The sequence below is a fragment of the Falco punctatus genome (assembly GCF_963210335.1).
Source record: "Falco punctatus genome assembly, chromosome: 2".
Lineage (NCBI taxonomy): Eukaryota > Metazoa > Chordata > Aves > Falconiformes > Falconidae > Falco > Falco punctatus.
The window spans coordinates 45,202,469-45,219,575 of record NC_137581.1 but is presented as its reverse complement, the minus strand read 5'-3'; the positions used below and the strand labels follow the sequence as shown (position 1 = coordinate 45,219,575).

Below are 17,107 nucleotides of genomic sequence, written 5' to 3'. Positions count from 1 at the left end.
TCTTCAATTCCTGTATTTTCCTGAAAGAGCCAGAAGTCCGGTAGCTGGAATGCCGATCCCTGGGAGAGGATGCCCAGAGTAATTAGTACGTTGTTTGTGCTGCATATACATTTATATTCCTCCCTCCTCTTTTTTTTTTTTTTTTTTTAAAGAAGGATGCTACTGGCTTTGAGTACATTATCAAAGGATGTCTGGTTTTGGTGATAATTAGCATACAATAGGCCACGACCAAGAAGGGGGAGAGGCTTTGGTGCCCTGATGCGGCGCGCAGCCGGTGGGGCTAGGCGAGAGCTCTGGCAGGGCGCTGAGCCGCGGGCCTCACACCACCAGCACTTCCTTTCAGGACGCTTCGCCGGGTGATTCCCCACCAGCTACTCCTCCGGCATCCCCCGTGTCCTCGGCCTGGCAGCCGTTTCCAGAGGAAGGCTCGGACTCCCCCCAGTTCAGGAGGCGCGCGCACACCTTCAGCCACCCCCCCTCCAGCGCCCGGCGGAGGATAACCTTCCAGAACGGGAGGTCGCAGAGCGCCCGGTCCCCGCTGCTGCGGCAGAGCTGCGTCGAGGCGACAAGGTGAGTCGGGGCACGCCGCGCCGTGCGCCTGCTCCCCCATGCCGCTTCAGTACGCGAGCCTCACCCGCGTGCCTTCTTACGGGAGCTGTTCCTGCACTGCTCTGGGTTTTATTTATTTTTCTTTTCATCCGACTTCTCTGCCACGGAGAGTTTGGTGCTTTGCAGTAACTCACTAATCCCAACATTAATGGTTCAAGGGAAGCATCAATCCAGTGAATTGATCATCAGGTGGGATGCCGGCACCGAACTATTTATTTGTCACCTCCGAGCTGAGCCTTTTTGGCAGTGTTGGAAGTCAGGCCCTTTGGAGAAGAGGTCTTCACTGCTTTTAGATGTGGAGATGGTAGCCTGATGGTTTCATGCCAGGATGAAAAAGGCACTGACAGTTTCACGTGTCCATCACTGTGTTAGCCAAAGCTCCCAGGGAGTGTGTCGAGAATTGGAGCTGGTGAGGAGCCTCACAGAAGGGCTTACGGATTACACACGTCCGCTGAACTGTCAGGCATGCCAGTTCCTTGTTTGCCTTTCTCCAGAGCTTCCCTCTGTAACTTCTTTCCTCTTCCTTTTTGGAGTCTCTCCAGCTGCCAAGTGGAGGAGCGTTCCCTCAGGGGTTCCCTCGCTCAGCCAGAAGGGGTCCCCGCAGCTCCTTGGGGGCCTCTGGCTCTGCTTTCTTTTTCTGCCTCCATCCTGGCTGCCTGCAGTAAGTGACCATGCAAATGCCGGTACCTTTACAAGATTCAGGCCCAAATGAGCTGATTTTTTTTTATTTTCTGTTAGAGGAGCCCTTTCTCCAAACCACTTGTCTGTTTCAGTACTTGGCTGCAATTCTGCTTTTTGTGGGCTCTTTCTAAAAATGGTTAGAAACAATAATTTCTCTCCCCTTTCATGTCTAGATCAGTGTGAATGCTGCACCAGCTTGCAGAGAAAGGCAAAAAAGTTTATTCTGTTTAAGAGAATGGAGGGGGTTGAAGGGTAAGAAACTAGCCTTGAAGTAGCTTTGTTACATTGTGTTTCTGAAAAGATAAATACTGTGGTTTTTACTGAAATAAACTTTGGTTATTTTTTTTTCCCCACTGACCATGTTGTACACAAACAGGAAACCCTGGCAGTTCAAACTGAAGGACTTGCTGACTTCACTTCTTTGTATTAACTTTTTAAGAAGTCGCTGATTAAGCGGCATCATCAGCAGATTTTCAGTCAAAACAGTTTGTAGCAACTTGGTTTTAGGCTGGGATTTTTCCTTCTCTCCTTTCCTATTGAGGATTCATCAAAAGTGTTAAGTAAAAGAAACCTAATATATTTTTATGCTCCCCCCCCAACGCTTGTTACTATTACTAAATAATGTTTTACTGTATAGTAGTTAAACATACAAACTAAACACTTCACAAAAAAATATCCAAAATATTGCATTTAAATAATCTCTAATGTGTTCTAGCAATACATGTTATTTACAAAAGCAAGAGGAAACTGAATGGAAGAAACAAAGTGGTTCATGTTATTGGAAACAGGTTTCTAAGGATATTTTCTGTACATTTCAGAGACTCTTTTTCTGAGTTTACTTTGAGAATAAACACGGCTAAAGAAATAAGGTGGTCTGCCTTTTCCTGCAATGTCATTTAAATGTTTCCTGAAAGAAATCAGCTGTAACAGCAAAATCAATATCATCAGGGAAACTGCCCAGCAGTGCATTTGGTACATTTTATCTTCTGGGAAACAAAGTTCCTATAAGCCAAGATGAGGTTCTTGGCCAGTATCTTTAATCTGAATGTTTTTTTGTTGTGTCCGAATACATGCTGACCCATCTGCTATGTTCTCTTGTTGCCTGCACAGCCCTGTTGTCGGGGTTTGGCACACTCTCAATGAAAATGAATCTGCGTCACCTGGTCTCCCTTCCTCTGTCTCTGCCCCTTCCTTCCTGAAAACCTTATACCAGGGCTCAGGAAGGTTGCTCCAGCACTCGGAAAGCCAGTTCTCCAAGAGGTGAGAGTGTTGTATCCTTCCTAGTTCTTCAGTGCCACCAGCTTAAGATCAGGATTCCAAGTGCAGTGCAGCACATGGGATCTCTCCCACTCTGCCTTGTGATCCTGCATTTCTAACAGACTTCCTAAGTATTTGATGCAAATGGGCGAATAGGCTTTTGGCCAAAAAAGCCTGTTAAAAATAGAGGCTTGTCTGCTAACATCTTGTAGCTTTGACCTGTTTCTGTTGCAGTGTTGCAAATCTGCTGCATTGGTTTGTTGCTTGAAATGCAGTGTTTTTTAGGAGTGTCACGCCAGTTTAATGCTTTCTCTGCTGAATGCAAACCAGCATGTGTTGCTGTGATCATTGGTATGTGAAAATAAGAAAAAAGCAGTGTGACGAGTGTGCAGTACTAATGTGGGATGCCTGTGCATGAGGAAGGGGAAATGCCAAAATCAGCTGGGTGATACTAGCTGTGATGTGAGATGTTTAGAGAGAATCAGCAAATATATTCCAATCGAAGAGGAGTGGGGAAGAAGCGAAGTGCAAGAAGGGCTTTCTGACATCAGTGTGAAAGACAGTGTCTGAGTGGAAGTCACACTACTTTTTACTGTAGGAGGAGGCTCTCCTTCAGGACAGTGCTTGAGGAAGCTGCATATGGGTTGTTTTTCTGAAGTAGGCCTGTAGTGAATAAGGTGGAGCCGTAGTTTTGAACTTCTTGATCTTTTTTTTTGCCAGTCGCTGGCCTTTCTATTCCTCTTCTGTCAATGACCACTCCTTTTTCCTTCATCAGTCTGTCCTTGTTCACTGAACTACTTGTGTTTCTGGTACTCTTCATCTCTGAGTGTAGCTCTCCCCTAATCATTTACAACAGAAGACTGTGGAATTCTAGAAGGTGCTTTTGTGACTGTTTCTCCCTGGAAAAATAACAGTAGCTTACATTCTTACCGAAAACAAGTGTTGAGATCTGGATTCTGGGTGTGTTAGACTCTAATATCTGGGATTTCCGTTGTATGAGATGGATGTAAAAGTTTTTAGTGGTGCTTAAAGATATTTTTTTCATCTTGTGGAGCACAATTTCATTAAACACTGATTAGTTTGTCATCTTCATTTTTAGGGTAGAGTGTAAGAAATCATGTAAATATACAAACTAATGCAAAAGGCAGTTGACCTGAACGTGATTCTAAGGTACAGTTTGGGTTAGTTAATCTCTAATAATACATGTGTTAGAACAAATACAAAGTATGTATCATCTCCTTAAGCACAATTTATTGTACGTTGATTTCACTTAACATTTGAAAGAGTAACATCAGAAAGAGACAATCTGTTATTGGTGTACAGCATGCAGCCAAAAACTGTGATGTACACATAATTACAAAACACCTAGTGGGAAAATTCTACAGTTTAGGTCCTTCCAGCAGAATAATCTTGTATATAGGTGGAATAAGGTGATAGATCCTTACAGGAAGGTGACTGTATAGCCTTCATGGCAGGATGCCTGCTGGCCCTGCCCCTCGCCACCCTCCACTCCCCTGCAATCCCACAGCTTTTAAGAAGTAAACAGTAAATTGTCCAAATTCACTTTCTAATACAGGGATAATGTAAATTAATCATTAATTTTCAGAGGTGTTTCCAAAACCAGTCTTCAAAATATTTCACAGTTTTGAAGACAGAGTCACTTTAAGATGACCCCACCTTTTTACCCCAGCTCAAATGAATAAGCAATAAACAATAAGCAATAAGCAGTGTAAGTTTCTGATATTTGAGAGAGATTGCCATCTTGTCCAGTGTAGAAGCAGGCTTTTAATATCGCCTGTTCTAATCCTTGTGTCCAGTAATAGTTACTGTATGAGTGCATGGGATGCTTAGATTTTCCATTCCCTACTATGCTGTGGTAGCACTGGGCTAAGGAGCAGGTGAATTATGAAAGCTGAATTTAAAGAAACCGATGAGCGCACACTAGGGTGTGCAGAGAAATGGACAAAAAACCCCAACCAACCCCAAAACCTGTCTCTTACAGACTACCTCTTATTTGGGTTCCAGTCCAACTTTGCTTCTGTGTTCCCATCAGTTAGCAGGCTTGGTCCAAGCTGAGCTCATGCCCAGGTCAGTTTGTACAAACAGCTGGATCCCATTAAACCTAGCTTTCTGGATTTGGGGAATGTAGGTATTGATTTATTGTACTAAAACTGTACTATAATGCCAGCAAATTCCAAGCTGAAATTTCTGAGGCTATAACTCTTCCTGGAATTGGTTTTGTATGCTGGTCAAGGTACTGTGTTTCATTATAATGAAGTTTTGAACTGCAAGGTGGGTTGATCTTCAAATTAGGATTAATTCCCAGAAGACCACCCTGTTTTTACTTAGCTTTTATAGTGTACAGGTTTCTGACACCATTTAATCTTGAATTTGTGTGAAAACTCCTATGAAAATGGGATCTCATTAGCTATAGGTCTCGCTGGGAGCAACTGGGCCTGAACTGTAATGGTAAGGAAATGGCAGTAGCAAGGGTGAAGTGTTGACATCTAGTTGGGTTCATGAGGTGATTAAAACAGGTATAGTCAGAAAGAAGTGCCAGATGGATAACGCTGATGATGAGAGTGACTCGGGTAATCCAGCTGTCAATTGAGCTGGCTAATAGAGAATGAAATATATTGTCCAGCTGACAGTGGCTGAAACTCTTTAAACTTTCCCTGATTTAGCTTGCAAATGTGTGTTGTGCCATGAGGTTTACAAATGAGAGGAAGTTCAAATTTTTTACGGTAGGGTTTTTCTTACGGGTTGTTTTGTTTTGTTTCTTTGGTTTTTTTTTCCTTTGGGAATTTTTCACAGGGAGGACCATCTTCTGTCCCAGTAGGCTCAATATGAGGTGTTCTTAGCATGCTCATGTGAGTGAATGTTAGGTTAACGTGGTAGCCCTTTACGATCTGAAGGCTACAAGCTGTTTAACTGTTAGAAACCCTAATTAAAATTTCAGTGCAATTTCCTCTCTAAGAATAAACGTGGTTACTAGAAGTGTATCCTGGCCACGTTGCACTGGAGAAAAATTCTTTATAGTCTGACTTCTCATATCATGTAACTTTGAGACAACACATGATGCAGCAGGTAGTTTTTCTTGTGGTCTGGTGAACTTCAATGTGCAGGAGCAGCGCCCGTTTCATTTGGAATTCATTTTAGAAAGATATTTGATTTATAGCAGTCAGATGGGCCTATGCAAATAACACTAAGCCAGGATCAGCTGGAGACCTGGGAGTTAAAAAGCAATTCTGCTTATTATCTGTGTTGTATATGTCTTGAATGATGTATACAAGATGATCCTGATCCATATTTACGTCTCATTTGGCATACGGTCACAAACTCAGAAACTGATTCTAGGGTGTTGGAGATACAGGGTACAGTGGCTCTTGCCTGATTGTAGACGGCTTCATTCTCACCTAGTCAGTGGAGAGGTGTTGGTGTTTCTGCAGCACAGTTGCTCTCATCCTGATGTGATTGTCTTTAATATTCTGACATTTACAGAACTGATCCTGCCTGTTCATCTGTGGTCCTTCCTGAACACTAATACAGCCAGTTGTGCCTGTCACTGGGAACATCTTCATTTAGAAAGCATGAATCATGCCCTAGAAGTATCTTGACCTCCAATAAAAAGGAAGCCTCAGTTGACTTGCTAGGGTTTAAATGGCTGTGTTAGAGATACCTAAAGCCAGGAGAAAAAATAAAAATAAGAATTATTCTCCAGATAAGTTCACTGTGGTGAAAGACACATCTTTTTTTCCCAAATGTTTTTGGGGAGGCTGAGCTTTTTGAGTCAGATTCTAATGATCACTAGTATGTTGCTTTCTGCGGAAGAGAGAAAACACTGATATATTTTCTGCTTTAAGGAATGAACAGTATAGTAAAGTTGGATAACAAAACGATACTGGCATGTGCCTTCAGAATGTTGTTACTGCATGGTCAATTCATTTGTCTAGAGAGAAGTCTAGGGTGGAAGTGGTCGCATAATCTCGACTTTTGACAAGTATGTTGTGTAGCATTTAATATTGAACACAAGCACACATAAGGATTAAAAAAAAATATCCTGCCAACAAGGAGGTGAACAAAGAGGATTTGAGAGCATCATCTGTTTTTAAACTTCATTTCTGTAACTTCTGGAATTTCTGGCTTTTATTCAACAGCTACTCCTGAAAATTAGACTATTAGAAGGATCTGGGTTGTTGTTGTTTTTTAATACAAAAATAAAAGCAGCGCTTTTAAAAATGGAACAACCTTCAGCATAGGTTTCACTAGCCCACACCATCTCCCTTCATTGCATTGTTATGCAAGGATAATTGAAGCTGATTTATTGCCACTTGAATTTGAACAAATTGCTTTTTTTAAAACAGCTTCATTTCTCATGAAAAAAAGTAAGTACTTAATGTGCTTTAAACAAAATAGCAGAATGGAGTTATTTAGAATAAAAATATATGACAGTTGTGACAATAAATAGAGAGGTGTAAACTGATTGGAACTAGTTTCTCTTCTTCCCAGAGGGGAGGTATACTTCATGTATTTGGCTTACATATAGGCTTCTGCTAGCTTAAGTCCTGGGAATTGAAATGTTAGTTGTCTTTCTGTACTTGATCTGGGAGATTTTGTATCACCTCAGCCTCAAAATTGCAGAGGAGACTGAGTTGACTTAGCTGCTAGTTAAAGCAAGCAAGAGAAGAAGTTGAAATGAAAGTGAACTGGGGAAAAATACAAACCTTGGCGTGAGCAACAACAGTATTTATTCTAAAGTCAGTTGGCTTGTATGGACTCAAGTACAAAACAGTTTAGGTAAGTATTGGATAAAGAGTTCAACAAGAAATGGGGTAGCTTTGTGATTTTTTCAGTCATCAGTCTTCAGGAGCATTGTGAAGAACAGTTTTGGGAAGAGATTTAGGAAACTGAAACCAAGCAATAAAGATGCTTGTAATCTGAACAAGTTTTGGGGGTTTCTTCTCCCCCTGACCAACTAGCTGTGTCATCTTCATACTGGGCATTATCTGATAGAATAGTGAATGGGATGGTGCTTTGGTCAAACTGAGTTGCAGTTACTGACATAAAAAGCTTAGATGATTGTACTCTTTACTCTTGAGTACTTAGGTTGTCACTTGTAACAGTGTAACAGACTGAGATATTGGAGGCATTATATTGAATTTATAGCTTTTTATGTTTTAGTGCGTACAAACTGATGAATGCATTTTCGTTTCTGTGTTGGGTAAGGAGCATAGGCTAAGTAGTCTTACGGAGAACCATTATTCTTCAAATTGAACTGTGATGCATTTGTCTCAAATATAGAGTATTACATTGTTACTGTTTTCAGGAGCTGCATAGGAGGTGTGTTAAGTGAAAAAAATTATTAAAAAATCAGAAATACTCCATTTTGTGGAATTTCGCTATTGAACTATGTGACTTTGGCCTTTCATATGTCTGTTTTACCAAGCTGAAATACTGTGATGTGGAAGTTGTACCATAATGTAGTTGTCATTTTCTTAAAATGAATAAATAAAAGTGAAGTGTGTTTTTTTTTTTTTTAATCCATTCTTGCAATCATGTCCTACTTTGCAGTTGAGTTTTTTAGTCTCTCTTCTGTAATTTGTGAAGATTTTATGTGCTGCCATCTCTTAATTTGCAGTGCATTGACTCAGGTGCATTTTGTCTCGCTTAGTCGTTGGTAGGTGGCAGCAGGACAGGAACTTGTAGAGAGTAGTTGTCTGTTTTTTCTTCTTGGTGGCTATGTTACTGTATAACCCAAGAAATACTCATCCTCTGCTTTTCCCCAGTGTCTAGGCTCTACAGTCCATAGTTTATAGAACATGCATACATTTCTTGAGTTTGAGGTGGTAACTTCTTTTGGAAGTGGAAAACGTCATCTAAAAACTGGAATTGATGAATGGACTATTTCTGCTAGTTGACCTTGCAACATGTTTCCCATGTAGATGTTTAAGTCTGTGTGTTATCACAACAGGGTTTTTTCTTAAGAATTCTTGAGAATTTATCCTTTCTGTGTTGAGGTTTGGTATCGGTGCCCTGACAGGGAAGTTGTGAAAGTCTTTTTCCCCAGGTTGGGAGGTAGTGAAAACTCTGCTCTGCTTTTCATAGCAATGACTGAACTCCATTTAAGAAGTTGCTGCTGTTGTTTTGGAGTTGCTTTTGCTTTTAGTCTCTCTGCTCACATTAATAAACCTCTTCATTTTGCAGGGAGCTGATAGCTAATGGTCAGATACGCAGTTTTCTTTACCCCCATCTTCTTTAGAGGATCTGTATGATGTGTTGCTGGGCTGTCTGAGCAGACCATCTACCTGCCTGGCTGTTAAAATCCACGGCTATTTTAAAACCTGAAGTAATCTTGCAAATATGACCAAGAGCCAAGCCAGCCAGTTAAGTTTAGGTGTGAGAGATTGTAGACTAGGGAGTAAGTACTGTGCAACTTCTGTTTTGAGGTGGGGAATATGTAACCGAGTTACCTCATCTGTTTTTTGTACCAGCCTTCTGAACCATTTCATCATGGAATGGGAGATGCTATCTTTTTACTCTGACTTCTTCCTGCTTTTACTCTTTAGGGTATTGTTTCATGCCTTTAGATCTGATACTAGGCTGGGACTTGTCTATCTTGAAATGAGGAAACTTCCTTTGCTCACTTTCCAGCCTCACTTTGCTAAATCTTGGTGTTTTCACAGGTGCCCTTACCTTCATTGAATACGGCAAGGTGCGCACATGAGACTTTCAAAAGTTTTCCTCTAATCACTCATCATACAGCTCTTTGAAGGAGAGAGTGATTAACGTTAGTTGCTTGAAATATCAGGGGGATTTTGGAAGAGAGGGTTTAACAACAGAAATACGGGTCCTGAGAACTGTATGATTTGTACACTTCATGAGGCAGCACGTGTGACTAATCCATCCCACTGTAAACTCTGCAACTGAAATGACAAACGGCTTTGTTTCATACCCTAAAATAGCCCCTGTCTTATTCTGACTTCCGTGTAAATTTTACTGCTATAAATTGTACGCTATTCCTAGGACTGCCTGCACATTTAGGAGCACAGTAGCTGATTTTGTACACAGCAGCAGAAAGGAAGATTTCATTCTCTTGTTACGTAGCTTCTATTTAGTAAGCCCTGGAATTACTCAGGTTTTGTGTTCTAACATGTGATATGTAAGACCTGAAATAGAAGTAGTTTCATTACAGTTATTTATAGAAACATGACTTATAATCATTAATACATCCAAACTCAATACCTTATTTCGAAGAGTTGCTGGACTGCAATACCTTTGGAAAACACCTCTAGACTCTATTAGTTTTGTAGTTGATGTTTGGCTAGCACAAGCATTGGTTACCCCATCATGAAAGACTCTGTAAGTTGGCCAAAGATTTTCAGAGTTTTCTGTTGCTGTTTTGGTTAGTGCAACACGGGGCTCTACCGAGATCACCTACTAACAGTATGATGCATAGGGAATTGTGGCACTGTAGAAGCTAAATCGGGAGTAGAGAATAATTCAGGCTGTCTGTTATCCAGGGCTCCCAGTCCTTAGCACTGTTCTTGGGGGAGGGCAGGGGTGGTGCCTAATGCTGTGTAAGCGAACCTCAAGACATAATTATTTCCCTGCCAGGATATGGAAGCAAGGTCTGATACCTGTGTATGGTAGTGAGTCCAGTTTTCTCACTGAGGCTTACAGATGTCAAGGAGCTGTTGCAGATCATTAGCACAGGGACAGCTTTGATCACCAAAGAGGCCAGTTCTAGCTTGGTGCGTTATCATTCACAGAGTATTTGATATGAAAAGTGCTGACCGAGATGATCTAGCTGCTAGACTCGTGTAGGTGAAACTTTATAGTCTGCTTCCCTTGCAGATCTCTCCTTTTGTGGAGGCCACGCGTGGGGAGACGGACTGCAGCTGGCAAATGCAGTTATCTGCATCTGACCTACCACTAAAAATGTAGTGAACACTTAACATGCTAGGCTTTCCTTTCATCTAACTCTTTTTAGGGACTTTGCACTGTATCATGAAAATTCTTCACAGGATGAAGGTCTGAGTGTAGCTACTGCTGCGCTGATCTGGCAGTTTTCCTTGTGATGAAGGTGAAGCTGCAGACACAGTTCTGCATATTTGATGCTGTCTTCCCAAGAAGCCTGTAAGTGTGTGTCATGCTGTTGACGTTCCATGGAAGGATTTATGATGGATAATTAACATACCCTTTGCTATATGAGATCTGTGTACCTACTTTACTACCACAGATGCAAAATGCTGAAATATTTCTGAAAGTGGCTCAAGTATTTACGAAAGCTAAATGCCCTTTCCGTTGGCAATAGTCAGTAGAGAAGTGTGCTTGGTGTCCTCTTATAATGATCTCCCAGCAAAGCTTCCTTGTATCCTCTCCTTGCCTCTTCCAGCAACATAAGCTACTCTTAAAATCATTATGTAAATACATTTCTATGTGGCCTGCATGGATAAGCAAGGAGCTTCTGGCAAAACTCAAACAGAAGAAGAGAGTTAATGGAATGTGAAAAAAATGACAGGCCACTCGGGAGGAACATAGGAACGTCAGAATTCCTATATATGCAAGGATGTAATGAGGAAGGCTAAGGTCTGTGTGGAATTAAATCTGGCAGGGGATGTCAAGTACAACAAGAAGAGCTTATTCAGGTACAACAGTAGGAAGAGGATGACTAAGGAAAATGCGAGCCCACTGCTGAATGAGATGGGTGCCCTGGTGATGAAAGATACAGAGAACGTGGAGTCACTGAAGGAAGACTTTCCCTTGGTTGAGGAGAATCATCTAGATAAACTTGGCACCCACAAATCCATGGGTCCCCACGGAATGCGCCCATGAGTGCTGAGGGAGCTGGCAGATGTTATTTGCTAAGTCGCTCTCCATCATCTTTGAAAGGTCCTGGAGGACAGGAGAGGCGCCTGAGGACTGGAGGAAAGCCTGTGTCACTCCAGTCTCCAAAAAGGGCAAAGAGGAGGACCCAGGAAAGGCTGGTCAGTCTCACCTCCATCCCTGGAAAGGTCATGGAACAGCTTCATCCTGGAGGTCATCTGGAAGCATGTGGAGGAAAAGAAGGTTATCAGGAGCAGTCAGAATGGATTCACCAAAGGGAAATTATGCCTGACCAACCTAATAGCCTTCTACTATGGAATGACTGTCTGGGTAGGTGAGGGGAGAGCAGTGGATGTTATCTGCCTTGACTTCAGCAAGGCTTTTGATGCTGTTTCCCATAACACCCTCATAGATAGGCTCAGGAAGTATGGGTTAGATGAGTGGACAGCGAGGTGGATCGAGAACTGGCTGAATCATCAGCCAGTTTTCTGATGATACAAAACTGGGAGGAGTGGCTGGTACACCAGAAGGCTGTGCTGCCATTCAGTGAGACCTGGACATGCTGGAGAATTGGGTGGGGAGGAACCTAATGATGTTCAACAAAGGCAAGTGTGGGGTCCTGCACCTGGAAAGGAACAACTCCATGCACCAGGACAGGCCTGGGGCTGACCTGCTGGAAGGCAGCTCTGCAGAGAAGGACCTGGGAGTTCTGGTGGACAGCAAGTAGCCCATGAGCCAGCAGCGTGCCCTGGTGGCCAAGAAGGCCAGTGGGATCCTGGGGGCATTAGGAGGAACGTGGCCAGCAGGTCGAGGGAGGTGATTCTCCCCCTCCACTCTACCCTGGTGAGGCCACATCTGGAGTGCTGTGTCCAGTTCTGGGCTCCCCAGTTCCAGAGACAAGGAACCACTGGAGAGGGTCCAGCAGAGGACTACTAAGATGATGAGGGGACTGGAGCGTCTCCCTTATGAGGAAAGGCCAAGAGAGCTGGGACTCTGTAGCCTGGGGGAGAAAAGACTGAGAGGGGGTCTTGTCAATGCATACAAATATCTTAAGGGCGAGTGTCAAGAGGACGGGCCAGACTCTCTTCCGTGGTGTCCAGTGACAGGACAAGGGGCCATGGGCACAAACTGCAACACAGGAGGTTCCATCCAAATATGGGGAAAAACTTCTTCACTTTGAGGGTGGCAGAGCACTGGAACAGGCTGCCCAGAGAGGCTGTGCAGTCTCCTTCTCTGGAGACATTCAAAACCTGCCTGGACATGATTCTGCATAACCTGCTGTAGGTGACCCTGCTTTAGCAGGAGGTTGGACTAGATGATCTCCAGAGGCCCCTTCCAACCCCAACCATTCTGTGAAATATTACCATTCTTTTCTCTTAGCTTTTATTCTAAGCTTCTAGCTGAGCACTGCATGAATGCTATGAATTCTTCCTGGGGGTATATATTGCAAACTTCACAGCACTGTGTTACGAGAAAACAATTGGGCACGTCTGTATTCAGGGTGAAGCTCGCATACAGCACACTTTACCTTCTAAAACTTCCCAGTAAATACTCCTGCAGGTTTGGCTGTACATTAGACAGACTTAATAAAGACTTTTATTCCCCCCCCCACCTCCAAAGATGACTGACTTTGATCACCCCATCTGCTTTTTCTTTCCTTCAGTGATGGGGAGGGAAAGAAAAGAACATCAACCGTCTGCAGCAGTGAATCTCTAAATGCTGTGGGGGCCACGCTCACACCTCGCCGCATCTCCTGGCGGCGGAGAATATTCCTGCAGGTAGCTTCACCTATGAATAAATCTTCTTCCAAGATGCAGCATCCAGGTCTGTGTGTGCTTTTAAAGAAAATAAACAAGCAGTTGTTACTGAATAGTTATTACTATAGTGAACTGCAATGCGAAAATATGAAAGGGAGAAGGGAGTCAGCTTGCTAGAGCCTTGCTAGAAATCAGTTGTACTCATAGAGCCTTGCTAGAAATCAGTTGTACTCAGCTGGCTTTAGGTCTTTGTTGCTTTGAACACAGGATTCTGTCATCAAAATCAAATTAATTGCAATCTGCCATGGCTGTGCTGGTAGCAAGCAAATGAAGAACTACCTCTTGCTGACAAAGATAGCCTCTTTAACGGTTTGCATATTTTTACCCTAGCGTGTTTACGTAACAGCAGTGTTATGTTCTGCCTTGTCCTTGTACCGCACATAGCACCTGTTCATTGTGTTAATAATTCTTACAGCTGTAGGTCATTTAAAGTAGGAAACTCTGAAATACCTGAAATCCTGCTCTGTTGATAGAGTCCCATTGGCAGAATTCACAACCGTAGGTAAATGGCAAAGTCTTCATTTAGTAACCATGAAGTGCTGTAGCACTGCCTATAGTGCAGCTTAGCAGATGGAAAAAGTTGCTTTTATTATAGAGCCTGTGGTAAATCATGGCAGTAAACAAGCTCAGCTGTAAAGGAAACTTTATGGATAAACACCTCTTTGTAACTCTAGAAGGAGCTAGAGGGGAAAAGGGTTGAAATACTGGCTGACCCTTTATTTACCTTTATTTAATTTTAAAAATTAAAAAAACTTTAAATAAAGCACTTTATTTAAAAATAATTCTCTACTGCTAAACTGCATTCTTTGGAATAAGCATCTCACTGCTGAATGTGGAAGACAGCTATGTTTGTTCTGCTGTGACTTAGATTTTTGTGATATGTCAAGCAATCTGAGTTTCCTGTAATAGCTTTCTGATTCTTTGCAGATGGTCATGATGGAAGTGAGTTGTTACCATTATCGCCTCTTGCTCCACCCCTCGAGGAGGACCCTCTTGTTCTAGTATTGCAAAATGAGGATGGTCTGGATAAAACTGGAGAGAGGAAAAACTCAGAAGAACTACAAAGTCTGTGGAGAAAAGCCATTCATCAACAAATTCTGTTACTTCGAATGGAAAAAGAAAACCAGAAGCTGGAAGGTTAGCTACTTAGAAAATACCCCAAAAACTATTACAAATTCTGCTGCCTGAAGCTGAAAACTGTACTGGTGTTGGGCACCTCAGAGATGTGGTTCTGTGACTTTTTGGTTAACGGTGCTAGAAATAAATGTGTTTACCCACTCCTATCTCAAGTCTACCAGGTTCTTTGTCTGCCTGCAAACTCTTATTAATGAGTCACCTCAGTTAAAGAAGGTAACTTTTCCTTTTTTAGTGCGCATTAGGCAAAAGTTTCTACAGTCTGGATTTTAGCTAAGTCTAGGAATTCTAGTGTGAGGTGGAGGCAGGAGAACAGATGCTGTGTGAGCATTCAAGTATGGTAAACCTTACCCTCTGTATCTCATTTCAGTCCTTCGCAGTGTATGGGATTTCTGTCCAGGCTTTCTGTCCTGCGTTAACCACATCACAGTGGTAATTTGTATATATTCAAATGCAAATATGATTTTTAGGAACTGGCTCATGAAGTATGTCAGAAAGTTCTTTTCTTGAATGATGAACACTGTACACTGAAAATTGAGTGCCCTTGCTGAGGGATCTGAAGTTGGCCAAGCTGACTTGTCAGCTGCCTGAGCTTTTGGCTAAGATATTTTATTATGACTGGTCAAGACTCGCACAAATAAAAGATAGTATGCAATGTCTATCCTAGTTTATAGAAGTTCTTCGGTATAATAGATGAATAGCTTTTGGTGCAAGTTGAAAATTTTCTCTCATTTTCAAATGTTATCTCTGTAATTGCTGCCCTCATCTTCTCCTATATGGTCTATAACTTCATTATGTGGTAGTCTGATTCTTCAAACAAAACATAACGATCTTGTTAAGGTCAGTTAAATCTTTTTCCTTCTTTAGTGATGCTTACTGAGAAGGCAGAGAGAGGAAGGAAAAACAGTAGGACAAAAGTTTTTCCATGTCCCTACAAATGTACATCCTTGAATGTATTTCCTGCACAAGTAGTGTATTTCTTTGTGCATTCTCTCTACAGTTTGTCTCCTTGTAGATTCATAGGGAACATCTACAGAGAAGTCTGCTTTAACTTCAGCCATAATCTTCACTTACTGTTTTAGCAAATGGGTTAGTCTCCTGTTGTAGGGTGGGGAAGCTGGACATCTGCTGTAGTGACTAATTTTATGTTATTCCCTCTGGTAGTATGAGATGCTGAGGGACAGGCTCTTCTCTGTACCTGCCCTTCGTTACTGGAGGTACTGAAAATCATAATCAGTCCAGTTCCTTAAGGCTTAGTTGTAAGTTATTTCCATTCTGTAACGGATATGTAGAAACTAAGTTATTCCTGCCTGATTATTTGTGGTGAAAACAGGAGTGTCAGCAGTGGAGACTCCGAACTGGCACTTACCTGCCAGCCCACATCTTGGTTTGTAATCCAAGAAGCGTATCTCCAATCTCCTATGCAGGTTCATAAGTACTGCTAGTCAGACTGGTACTCTGGCTAGCTAGAATTCATCACCTTATTTTCAAAGGGTGAAAAGTAAACTATCTTAATGCCTATCTGTAGGCTTCCTTCCTGTGGGCTGCTGTAACATGGGCCATTTTACGGACCAGGCATATGCAGAACTGATGCATCCCAAAAAAGTACTGGTTTGTGCAGTGGTTGGCATCCTAGCTTGCAATTAAATGTAGATCTCAGAAATGTAAAATGTAATAACAGAAATGCAGCTATTTCTCTACTTGAAGCCACGTTCCTAGCTGTGAATTTATTCAGCTGTATATGACTGGTTTAGAACTGGAGTTGCTGTGGAATTGGTTTTAGTGATTTTCTCTTAATGTTTTGTTGATTTTTATTTACAAAATATTAATAGAACTTCTTTTCCTATTCCTTTTGCTGTCGAGGAGACTTGAATACTATTAGCTCTTTGTTTTACAGAAGGTAAGTTCTGTGAATTGCACAAACTTGCTTTTTTCTGAGAAGCTTCCCACTACTTTTTCCAATAGATCACCTAGAAATACAAGAACTACAAAAAGTAGCAGGCCACCTAGCAATGATTAGGAAGAACATTAACTAAGATGGTTGCAAGCAGCCAAGGGTGGCATGGTAGGCAAGGCAGGTACAATCAACAGGCAAGCTTGCTGACTTTCACTGGGGTTAACCACAGAGCCAGAGTATTGTTCAGAGAAAGATAACCTATGCACTTAATCCTGGAGTTCGTTGTCACACTGAAATATGTTACTGTTGTCTTGAATCTGTCATATATTGCTTATGAGTGAGCATTCTCAGATTAAATCATAAAGCAATAAGGTAGCATTTAAAATTGTCCCAGTTGGACTGCAGATTCTTGTGGCAGGATCACATTCCCATTTTTATGGGAGTGTGCTGCACATTGCATGATAGTTGTTTATACAAAGCCCCCTGTAGTCTTGAACAGATAGGATCTCAGAGGTGTAACATACAACTTCTAGAAATAATGTCACCTATGTTTTGGAGTGGGCTAGGCAGTGATCTTATGGATTCATTCAGTACTGGCTATGTCCAAAGCGAGATAACTAGGAAAAGGAACAGATTGTTTTGTTTTGCAGGTTGTATTAAAACGTGAGAGCTTGCTTTCACCTCGAGGTGATGATGGGGACAGGGATACAACTGTTAAGAGGAAGGAGTCTCCTCCAAGGAGCGAGTACTGCATGCAGATCAAGGCAAATTTGGGATAAATCACTTGCAGCTTTCAGAGGTCATGTTGTGAAATGTACAATTCAGTCCAATGATAATTAAACCTATCTCTGTAAGTTAAGACACATTCAGGTCTTCATTCTAGTTT

At 42.0% G+C, this 17,107-nt stretch overlaps 1 protein-coding gene across 3 annotated transcripts in view; it reads left to right on the top strand.

The window, feature by feature from the left end:
* Nucleotides 1–17,107, top strand: part of TBC1D4 (TBC1 domain family member 4) — a 111,018-nt gene that overhangs the window by 79,324 nt on the left and 14,587 nt on the right. For 2 of the 3 annotated variants that reach the window (XM_080374394.1, XM_080374396.1), the window contains exons 10-13: nt 344–570; nt 2,401–2,550; nt 13,037–13,197; nt 14,118–14,327. In XM_080374394.1, coding sequence (XP_080230520.1) covers nt 344–570; nt 2,401–2,550; nt 13,037–13,197; nt 14,118–14,327 — 748 coding nt within the window. The remainder of the gene's footprint in view (nt 1–343; nt 571–2,400; nt 2,551–13,036; nt 13,198–14,117; nt 14,328–17,107) is intronic. The other variant, XM_080374395.1, reaches the window with a different exon arrangement.